The sequence below is a fragment of the Austrofundulus limnaeus genome, unplaced genomic scaffold (assembly GCF_001266775.1).
Source record: "Austrofundulus limnaeus strain Quisiro unplaced genomic scaffold, Austrofundulus_limnaeus-1.0 Scaffold119, whole genome shotgun sequence".
Classification (NCBI taxonomy): Eukaryota; Metazoa; Chordata; class Actinopteri; order Cyprinodontiformes; family Rivulidae; genus Austrofundulus; species Austrofundulus limnaeus.
Window position 1 is genome coordinate 998,558 of NW_013952521.1, and position 11,582 is coordinate 1,010,139.

Genomic DNA, 11,582 nt, shown 5'->3' on the forward strand with positions numbered 1-11,582 from the left:
ACTGTGTACTTATTAAAAGTTACAGTTTAGTGTTCTTAGGACTGAACACTTTCTGAGGAAAGAGGTTGTCAAACGTCTTTCCTATCGTTTTAGTGTTTTCAACTGAGGACATTTGATATATTTATTTTAAAAAAAATCATAGCAGAGGAAGTTCTCTCCACAGGAAAAAAAAATACTGTTTTTTTAACCAAACTGACAGGTTTCTCCATTAAATTGATTGTGTAATTTAAAGGCATTGAAAAACCTGGTTAAATTTAGGAGATGTTATGATTAAGCACCTGAAGCTGACTCAGAGAACGCTGTGATTTTAGAAAAAAAAAAAGGTAAATAATTTATTTCACCAAACCAGCTCGTTTGATTTCCAACACTAATAATATAAAAAGCACATCTATGCAAATGAGAAAAGCATTAACAACACAACCGCTTTAAACTTTACATTTTTTTACCGCAAGATTTTTATTTAAAACTGTATTCCAAAAATCTCCGGTAGGCCAGCAACGCACTTTGGGATAGGGTGAGCTTAGGATCCACCAGAACCATCCCTCAAATTGGGTTAAAAAAATGGGGACACATGTGGGACACAATCTAGGGAGTGTTACATTTTATTCCTGGATATTCGCTCTCCCTGTGACATTTCAAGGCACTGACTATAAAGAGTCTAATATTGATGGACTTAAGATGTATAGCTGCTGATTTGACCTCAAATATGCTAACATCAGCCGACATTTCAGGCTCAAGAAGCCAGGCTCAGTGTAGCAGTGTCATTAGCAGCGGCTGCCATTAGCCTGAGCAGCAGCTCGCCGGATTAGACACAAAACGACACCAAGGTCAAACGAGCTGTCGCTTTCTTTTATCAGATAACCTCAGAAGCAGGAAACACAACCTCTGCTATCTTCTCGACTGTTTTTCTCCCTCCTTATGAATGTTTTAAATCACTTGTTTGTGAAAATTCAGACACGTCAAACACAGCAACACTTCTTGTTCTTGTTTTACTACAGCACGCATCTCAGAGGGCAACAGACACACGACGTGAGAAATAAAACCGCCCCGTCACAGATGGTAAATATAAATATGAATTATTAATACTGAGAGGGGATTTTTGTTCCTTAGAGAGGATCAGATGGAATTTATAGAGCTGACGCTGCATCTTCACTTCAGTTTAAAATAAACTCCTGACGAAAAAAAATAAAAAAGGTATCAGATAATGTCATTTTGATTGACTGTAAAGTTAAGTATGATTTAATCATAAAACAAAATATCCTCAACTATATCAAAATTTATCCCAAAATATATTAGATGGTGCAGTTTTGAAAGAATTAAATCAGGTAGATTGTTAGGTTTCTTGATTGGCATTTCTGAAGTGCAGGTCTGCATTCAATGTAAACAAAGCAAAAGTCTGCCCAAAACCACAAAAAGKTCTTACTCGCAGAGCTGACCTGGATAGGTAAACAAGAATAGCCAATTTAATATGACTGTGGTGGGCACAGTTAAGCAAAAAGTTACCTTTGCTATTGTTAAACTGGTAAAAATTAGTGGACGGTATCATTAACCGTTAAGACAACTACCACTCAGTCTGCGTCATCCGTCTCCTTCAAACCGAACACTGGGACTGACACAAACTTAGCTGTTAAGTTGGCAAAACCTAATTTAGCAGAAGCTATAATTGGTCCCGCTTACTGTTTTTGAAGTTAGCAAAAACGATAATCCGCTAAGCGAAAAGTTAGCTCTTTTATTAGCAGATTAGATGTGCCATGCCCCTCCACTGGTAATTCATTCACATTTACCTAGCAGTGCTGGGTACAGCTAACCAAAAGGTTTGCTTCACTAACTCACAATCTGCTAACTAAAAATGTAGCCTCCTTACCGCTAAACATATAAAAATAAAAAAAATAGCAGAAGCTAACCCCTAAACAAGCAACATTTAAAAGAAGCTAACTGTCGGGCTGCGCGGTAAATGGGATAGACGATAGAAACGATATGAAGTTTTCCTACGGTAGAAATGTACCCTCTACCGTCATATCGTCAACTGAGCGGAAGGAGTTGGTAAAAAAAAAAAAAAAAAAACGAGTCAAGCGAGAGAGAGTACAATTTCCATCTYCCGCTGTAGAAAAGTAGCGTCGTGTGACGGGATCATTTCCTCCATCCCGCTGCACGTCGCGCAGAGCGAAGCTTTAACAGCCGAAGTTTTTTCACACTCAAGTTATTGGAGAAAAAACTTGTTTTTTGTGTATTGTTACCCACAGAGATGATCAAAAAACACGTGAACGTTCGTTCAGTCATAAATCCATCTTGCTAACGTAACAGTTCTGCTCCGAGCGCAGCAGAGCAGCAGTGGGTCAGTTCAGCAGGCAGAAGCTCATTGTATGGCAGGCCAATATTACATTTATTTGACTTCACCACACTTACATTCCATTTATCTGAAACTGTTTTATGACAGGACTATGTGCAGCGTAAGGTCCTGTCTCACTATAACATTTTAGGCAACTAATGCCAACTTAGAATTTTTATGTCTAAATAACTAATTTTCACTTTATTTTGTTGAAAATTTGAGAAATGTTTTTGTTTGTTGTTGAAACCGTTTTGCAATATATATAAAACATTCTTTTATTTTTCTGTTATGTTCATTTGCACTACAGCAAAAATGCTGGGTTTGATTATATTTACAGTTTTCTGCAAAATAAATGCTCTAAAAATTACATTATCTTTGCTTTTCAGGATAATTTTCTACCGTGATATATACCGTTACTGTGAAGAGATCCAATTTATACCCTGATATGAATTTCAGGTCATACCGCCCAGCCCTAGCTAACAGTAACAGCTAATTTAGAAGAAGCTAATGAGTGAAAATGCTAATCTGCTAAACAAAACATTAGTTCTGTTATTAGCAGTTAGCATATTAGCAAATCCATGCCCACCAATGGACCCATGTTTCAGCTGTTTCCGTAGGTAAATAAGTGGAAACTTWGACCTGTTTTTAGTCACAAACAAACATATGCAGAAAATCAACCATCTGATGTATTTTCAGTGACTTCAGCTGTTTATTTAGGTAAACAAGCAGTAAATGATATGTTTGACATTCAGTCACTTCGGCTGTTTCCATCAATAGATGGCATCCAGTCACAAATTCTGCTAACAAATATTTGACTTTAAGGACACATTAAACATCAATGAGACAAATGAGCCGATTTTGTTTCTTATTTATGATTTTGCGGTGAGCAAGAAATAAAAAAAAACACCTGGTATGAGTTATTTGCTATTTTACAGCCAACTTCAGTAATTTTCTGACCTAAGGACTTTCAGCTCTGATTTTCAGATGTTATCTAGTCATCTGCTTTATCCTGTTTTGTTTTTCTGCCTAAACTTTTGATGTGTTTTGCTAATTTGTATGCTAATTTCAGTTTTTTTTTTCTCTGCAGGGAACGTGGAATAAAACGACTGAGGAGGGGGTAGATGTTGGGAGAAGACTTACTGGTGGTGTTGTATCTGACACCGTAAAACATCTCCGGACAGGGCCGCGCCACCATCTGGCCGGCGCCGCTCCTGGGCCAGCACGTGCCGATGCCGTCGATGGAGGTCTCGCAGTAGATCCCCGAGCCTGAGGCGAGAGGATAGAAATGTCAGACGGTGAAAACTCCGACGGCGCTGGAACAAAGCGAGGAGCCGAGCGTGCGGATTTTAATGATTACTCCTGCGCTTTGTTTCTCCGAGCCGAGCGCCGTCTCCGGTGTCGGATCTATTTCCAGCTCTGCTCTCGTCTTTGATGTTAGTTTTAATAAACTGAGTTTGTATCAAACCCGTCTCCCTCGTGTGGTATTCCACAGCGACTCTGTTTTGTTTTGACTGTGTGGGAATTCAGCTGTTTCTTTTTTTTTTTTTCACATCTTGGCGTGTCGGACTCACCACTCCACTGGCTCGTGGCGTTGCTCAGGGTTTGGTTCCAGGAGGCGACCAGGGACTGCACTGCAATCCAAACAAGAGACGGCTCCATCGGTAAAACTTCATTTAAACATTTACAAAATTATTTATTAGATTCACGTCAAACKCTACAAAGGGTGAGCGTTAAAGGGCAACGGTAAGCACCGGTAGCAGGACAGCAAACATGAACACGACCCGCAGGTCAGACCATCATTTCTGTCAACTCGAGAGGACTTGGGTAAAAAAAAAAAAAAAAGATCCGTAAATAAGGATGTTCCTTTGGGCAAAAGGGGGCACTCAATTTGGAGCTTTCATCGCCTTTCCTGTAACGGGTGTTTTCACACATAAATGTGAGAAAATCATAAAAAAACATGTCCTGAACAACCTAAAACAAAATGTTTTTATATTTTTTAAAGCAGAACTCTGGGTAAAGCTGCGAACACGACAAAGACAGACATAATTGGATTTTTATTTTATTCCTTGTACCATTTTTTTAATCCTAATATTAAATGTAAAACATGCTGTCGCTTTAAAGGGTTTGGATCATTTGAATGATGGTTAAATAAAACCAATCATGTATCCATCCGTTTTATTTTACCTGCATCTCTTTATGTTCAAACGTCTCTGTGTGAGAGACAAGGGGGACACCTTGACATGTCTCCAGTCCATCACAGAGACACGTAGAGACGAACAACCACAGCTGGAGAAACCCTTGTAGGGGAGAACATGTAAACTCCAGGTGGGAAGCAAACCTGCGACCTTAAAACTGAGAGGTAATAGCACTAACCACTGCACCATCATGATGCCCAAATCAAAGTTTACATCCATAACCCATTAAATATAAAAATCTATACTGTGTCTTACTAACTGGGGTTTGTTGTAAACATTTCTTTGGTTTAAAGAAATAGCTTAAATCAGGGATGGTCAACTGGCAGATGGGCCCCCACTAAACAAATAAATAAATAAATAAAAATAAAATTTATGGGAGGCAGATGATCAGTTGACAGAATATCAAGGCAAGTGTCAACAAGAAGTTGTGCCCCTTCTATCCCTGGTTTAGATCTATCTAAAGCTAACGGTAGTAAGCTAACGGTGATTCAAACAAGGCTAAAGTGATTTGCTGTTCTCATAAAAAAATTTAAATTTAAAAAAATTCGAAGTAGTTTTCCCCTAGCTTAGAAATTTTTWCACACTACTTGCAAAAAGCTCCTCTGGTTGTTTTCTATTTGTATAATTTACTTTTACAAGCCTTTTCTTGACTCTGTCCCAATTGTTTTTTTGAGATTCACTTCAATTCAGAAGTTTATTCATTAAAAAAGAATTCTGTACACAATAAAAACAATACAAATAAAATAAAAGGCAGCAGAAAGAAGAACAAAATGTCATATCTGCCCTTTTTCCAAAAGTAAATTCAAACAATAATCTACAAATAAAAACAAAACAAAAACAACATCAACAATTCCTATAGATACACATTTTACTGTTTTGTATTTCTTCAACAGGACGACTTTTATTATTGTCTCAAACATAAACATTGATCTGGCATTTTTACCATCACTCTCCAGATTATTCCATAATCTTATTCCTTGGATTGAGGTACACTGTTCTTTTAAACTGGTTCGAAATTTAGGTTTGACAAACATCTCTGTCCCCTTGAGATCGTAACAACTCTCTCTTTTAACAAAACTTAATTGGATGTTTAAAGGCAATATGTTTTTGTGAGCCTTATACATAAGCTGCAAAATATTATAATCAACCAAGTCATAGAATTTCAAAAATTTCAATTAATAAAATAATATATTTGATGAGATGATTATTGCATTGAAACTTCAATGCAATAATTTTAGCTTCGAATGTCTTGATGGATCTCAGTAATCCAGGTAAAAAAATCAAAAAGATAAAAAATAGTATAGGTCTTCTGGACGGGTTCTTCTCTAATGAAACGTTTCGTCTCTCCTCCAAGAGACTTCTTCAGTCTGAGAGTTTCAGGCAAAATTCAGGCTTTTAAGCCCTGCCTCCATGTGACTGATACTCACATCACATGGCTATCGTTGACACCTAATTAACACCTATTGTTAACAGGGGGTGGAGTGATACTGGCAATAGCAGCACTGTAGGAGGGGGACAACCGAAAACGGAGGCCTCCACCTCTGTTTAATGATGGGCGGTCTTTCTTCACCAAAATGGCTTCTTTTACTCCTCTCTCAATTCAATTCAATCGCCATTAGATGTAGCTCGTCTGTGTTGGGACATTCTTTTGAACTTCGTCTTCTTTCTGCTGCCTTGACATTTATTTTCTAAGCATGATGTCCCAGTGGCTTTCAAACCCCAAAACACATTACGGCAAAGGCTGGTTCACCCCAAAGATCCGGTGTCCCGGCACAAACAGAGCAATGTTGTATATGCTGTTAAGTGCCAGGAGGACTGCGACCAGTTATACGTCGGGGAAACAAAGCAGCCACTGTTCAAAAGAATGTCCCAACACAGACGAGCTACATCTAATGGCCAGAACTCTGCAGTTTTCACTCATTTACAGGCCAGCGGTCACTCTTTCAGAGATGAAGATGTTCTCATTCTTGATAGAGAGGAACGTTGGTTTGAGAGAGGAGTAAAAGAAGCCATTTTTGTAAAGAAAGACCGTCCATCATTAAACAGAGGTGGAGGCCTCTGTTTTCAGTTGTCCCCCTCCTGCAGTGCTGCTATTGCCAGTATCACTCCACCCCTGTTAACAATAGGTGTTAATTAGGTGTCAACGATAGCCATGTGATGTGAGTATCAGTCACATGGAGGCAGGGCTTAAAAGCCTGAATTTTGCCTGAAACTCTCAGACTGAAGAAGTCTCTTGGAGGAGAGACGAAACGTTTCATTARAGAAGAACCCGTCCAGAGGACCTATACATTTTTTTTTCTTTTTTTTTTTTTTTAGCTTGGAACAAATATTGCGCTATACAACATATACAGACCTTTATCACTGAATAACTCCCTTACTTTGTACAGTAACGCAATAGATTTAGCTATTTTTATTCTTAAATAATTTAGATGAGGTTTTTCATGTCAGCTTCTCATCAATGATAACACCCAAAACCTTCACCTTACTGACTCAAATCTCAACACCATCAACTTTAAAAGGAACATCGACAATTAGCTTTATTAATTAAACCTTAACCCGTTTTATAATTTTAAGTTTTATCCAGATTCAAAATGACTTTTTTCTGTTCCAGAAACTGGTGAAGTGCTGTTTGTATGTTTATTAAGGCTCACTGTGAATAAAATATAAGTTTTTGAGATTTTATTTTTTGGTTACATTTTACACAAAGGTCTCGGTTGTATGTTACTTGGTTTGCTCGTACACGTTTGTGTACAAGCAAACGTAGCAGCTAGCTGTAGCAGTCTGGCAGGAATAATAGTGTAATGCAAACTTTTAAAAATCAATAAAATGCTRTGAATTTTAAAAAAATTAAAATGCTTTTAAGATAACATAAAAAAAAACTTTAGCTCTGTTTGAATTACCGTTAGCTTACTACCGTTAGCTACAGTTTGAGTTGCTCAAAKAGCTGTTTACAACAAACCCCAGACTCAAGAGATCTGCGTTAATCCTTTAGGTTATCAGAGCCATCATCATCCTCGGCCTTCAGTGGTGCTTTATTTAAATATAAATACAGTAAATCACATCTATTGTTAAAGGGCCGGGTTTATATTTAACCGCAGATATTCAGGGATGAATGCGAGCTCCATGTCTGAGCGCTGCTCAGCCGCACCGTGGGATCTTTTGTGTGGTTTAATTTGGAGGATTGGATGTCCCTGTAATCCTGCCAACGTGGGTGTTAGATCAGAAACTGGGTCGTCCAGGAAAGAACCGAGAAACAACCGTCCCAGCGTTCAGTTTGAGCGAAAATCGCTAGGTTTCATCTTTAAAACCAACGACCAACACCACGGTGCAGAGCAGTGAGATGAAAGTACGAAAAGCTTCTTTTAGGATCAGGAATTATTGGATTTAAGAGTGAGCAAAATAAGCCTGAGATTGATGTCGTTCTACATCTCAAAGACCCGCAAACGAGATTAAATTTTCCAGTTTTTTAGTTTGCTCATGAACCGTTTAATTAAACAATTAATTACTGTTTCTCTGGAATGTGAATTTGCAAATTACCAGCTTTGATTCTGCTGAAAAACCAGAACTGATCTATCTGTTCAGGACTATATGTTTAATTATTTTGCTTTTTTTTTAAATTATATTTGAAACTTTATATTTTGATTTATTGAAGTGAAAAAATCCATAAAGATTAGCTCATTAGAAATAGCTTCAACAAATTTTCTTAAACATAAAACTACTTTGATGCTTTTATGAGTTGGTTCTTCCTGTAAGGTCTGACAGGAAATGGAATAATATAAAAAGACAGTTTGCCGATATCCACCGGGGTAAAGTTCAGACAGAAGATGAGGCTTTGGCATTTAGCTGTTATGTGCGTGAAAAGGAAAAGACTGAAAATCAATCCAGCCCCACAAGTCGAGCAGCTCGAGCTCAGAGGTCGGGAAGCTCTGGGAAATAACCGCCTTTAAAAACGCTGGTCAAAGATGCTCATTAAATCTCGCTGTGATAATGTCCAGTTAAGGCTTACATGAGATGTTTCCTGCCAGCATGTGCAGAGCTTCACACGTCAGGTCCGCTAAAGAGGCCGGCGGCAGGAGGCCGACCACGGCAAACACCTGGAAACACAGAGAGGAGAAGCAGAGGTCAGGTTTTATCTCAGAATTAAATATTAACGTCGTCCCTCAGAACCACTCTTTGATTCTTCTGCTCAATTCCCTTTGGTCAATAAAGTTCGGCTGGATCAAACTCAGAACCAGGACCAGTTCAGACCTTTAGAAGTGCTCTGCTGTGGAAACCTTATAAAATACATGGTTTTACTTTTTAATTAAAGGTTTGATCATAAAGAGTTTATAATGCAGCTAATAAATGAGCTGAGAAACCTTTTCATTTATTTATCCATCTGTTCATCCATCTGTTCATCCAACTGTTCATCCACCCATTCATCCATCCATCTGTTCATCCATTCATCCATCTGTTCATCCATCCATCTATCTGTTCATCCATCTGTTCATCCATCCATCCATCCATCCATCCATCCATCTGTTCATCCACCCATCCATCCATCCATCCATCCATCTGTTCATCCATCTGATCATCCATCTGTTAATCCATCCATCCATCCAACCATTTGTTCATCCACCCATCCATCCATCCATCCATCCATCTGTTCATCCACCCATTCATCCATCCATCTGTTCATCCATCCATCCATCCATCCATCTGTTCATCCATCTGATCATCCATCTGTTCATCCACCCATTCATCCATTCATCTGTTCATCCATCCATCCATCTGTTCATCCATCTGTTCATTCATCCATCCACCTGTTCATCCATCCATCTGTTCATCCATCCATCCATCCATCCATCCATCTGTTCATCCATCCATCTGTTTATTCATCCATCCATCCATCTGTTTATTCATCCATCCATCCATCCATCCATCTGTTCATCCATCCATCTATCAATCTATCATTTATCCATCCAATCATCCATCATTCTATCCATTTGTACATCTGACCATCGGTCCATCCATTCATCTAACCAACTCATCCCTCCCTCCATCCATTTGTTCATCCATTCATCATTTATCCATCTATCCATTTGTACATCTGACCATCAGTCCATCCATTCAACCATCCATTTGTCCATCCATTTATCCACTTGTTTATCCATCCATCCATCCATCCATCCATCCATTATTTATCTCTCCATCCATTTGTCCACCTGTCCATTCATCTATTTGTCCATTCATTTAACCATCCATCCATCCATCCATCCATCYATCTATTTGTACATCCATCTATCCATCTATCCATACATCCTCTTGTCCCTTTTAGGATTTTTAAGAGGTAGAACTGGAGAGCTTGGTAAAAATAAAATACTGTATTAAACAAAAAGTGGAAAAAAAAGCAGATTTGGCAGAAAATGTATTATTTCTTAAGGAGTAATCACAAGGAATGAACGTGAGTATACTAACGCAGACATGTGGTAGGGAGCCAATGTGAAGCAGAACTTAAGTTAAAGCACAAATACACACCAAAGGGACACTAACAAACTCAAATAATAGGCCTGTGAGACCAGCAGAAGAGGGAGTGGCTGAGGAGGAACAGAAAGAAGCAGGTAAAACACAAATACAACATGAACACAGAAAGGAAAATAAAACCGTAAAAACACAAACACTCTAAGGGAGAGCCCATCTTTTCTGCAGAAAAAACTCTTTGGTCACCACCCAGAGTTGGTGATCACAGGTGAGGGTAGGAATGTAGACCGACAGGTAAACATAGCTTCTTCTTTGTCTTCACCACAATGGACCAGTTTTCAATCCACAACACTGAGAAGCTGCAGCGATCCATATGTTGATCTCACGTTTCATTCTTCCCTCACTGTGAACAAACCCCAARATACATGAACTCCTCCACTTGAGGCAGAACATCAACCCGGAGGGGACAGTCCCCGCTGTCCCAACCGTGGACCACGGCCTCAGATCARGAGGTTCTGATCCCCCTCCCAGCTGCGAACCGCTCCAGTGAGAGCTGAAGATCACGGCACAATGACGCCAACAGAACCAGATCATCCTCCTGAGATCAATGAACCGAATCCCTTCTGTCCGCTTCGGCTGCACCAAGAAATTCTGCCCATAAAAGTTGAGAACAGAATCTGCGACAACGGGCAGATCTTCTAAAAATATTCTTCAGAACCAGGACGGGGCCTAAAAATGAACCCAGTTGTAATCGCTCCCAACCATCTACACTTTCATGTTTACAGAAACAAAGACTTTATGTCTTACAGGGGGAGTCATTTTTAATTTAAAGCCGTCCTGTCTGTGCTCTGCTTTCCCCTCGGGCTGCTGCGCATCTGTGCAGAGGGGGAGAAATATTAAAAAATGCACATAATTACCATAAAACTGCAGTGTCCTGTATGAGCCGGGTCTCTTGTGACACGGTTCTGTTTCCACCATGACAACAACATTAACGTCTCACTCCTTCACACGGGGAGAAAACAACCAGACCTGGATGTGTGGGTTTTGTTAAACGACAGCCAAGTGGAATTTAATACCTGGCTTCTGACCTCACRCTTTGATTTAAAGTGGATTTTCTTTGCTTTGGACAAAAGACCGCGCTGGAAACTGTTCAACCCGGGAAGCCTGGTGGCACAAAAGGAGGCGGATTGGGTTACACGTTGTACTGGAGACATATGGGAACCACTGATTCACACATTGGGGGGGCTTTACAACAATAAAAGGCTGTAAAATATCATCATTTTGTTTTGATTCTCCYGCCTACCCAACCCAAACACCTTAGAACAGCTGGATTTTAGAAAGGATAGTTACCTGCAGAGATGTTGTTACATTAATATTTGCATCTTTTAAAGGGATCCATGATTAGTTGTAACATTAGACTTTATTTAATAAACATAGATTTTAACTGTAAAGTAAAGACTGTAAAAATACTGTAGGCTGTTCAGTTTTTATCATTTTTAAACTAAAAGTTTAAAAATATATTACACGGACAGGGCCATTTTATTTACACACAAAGCATTCTGGGTAAATGATGACTGGATAGGTCCTCGGTGCGAGGC

At 39.1% G+C, this 11,582-nt stretch overlaps 1 protein-coding gene across 3 annotated transcripts in view; it reads right to left on the reverse strand.

The window, feature by feature from the left end:
- The window catches only part of LOC106521999 (corticotropin-releasing factor receptor 1), a 100,835-nt gene that overhangs the window by 54,417 nt on the left and 34,836 nt on the right, over window positions 1-11,582 (reverse strand). For all 3 annotated transcript variants that reach the window (XM_014014819.1, XM_014014820.1, XM_014014818.1), the window contains exons 2-4: window positions 8,531-8,618; window positions 3,901-3,960; window positions 3,470-3,595 (exon numbers count right to left, since the gene is read on the reverse strand). In XM_014014819.1, coding sequence (XP_013870273.1) covers window positions 3,470-3,595; window positions 3,901-3,960; window positions 8,531-8,618 — 274 coding nt within the window. The remainder of the gene's footprint in view (window positions 1-3,469; window positions 3,596-3,900; window positions 3,961-8,530; window positions 8,619-11,582) is intronic.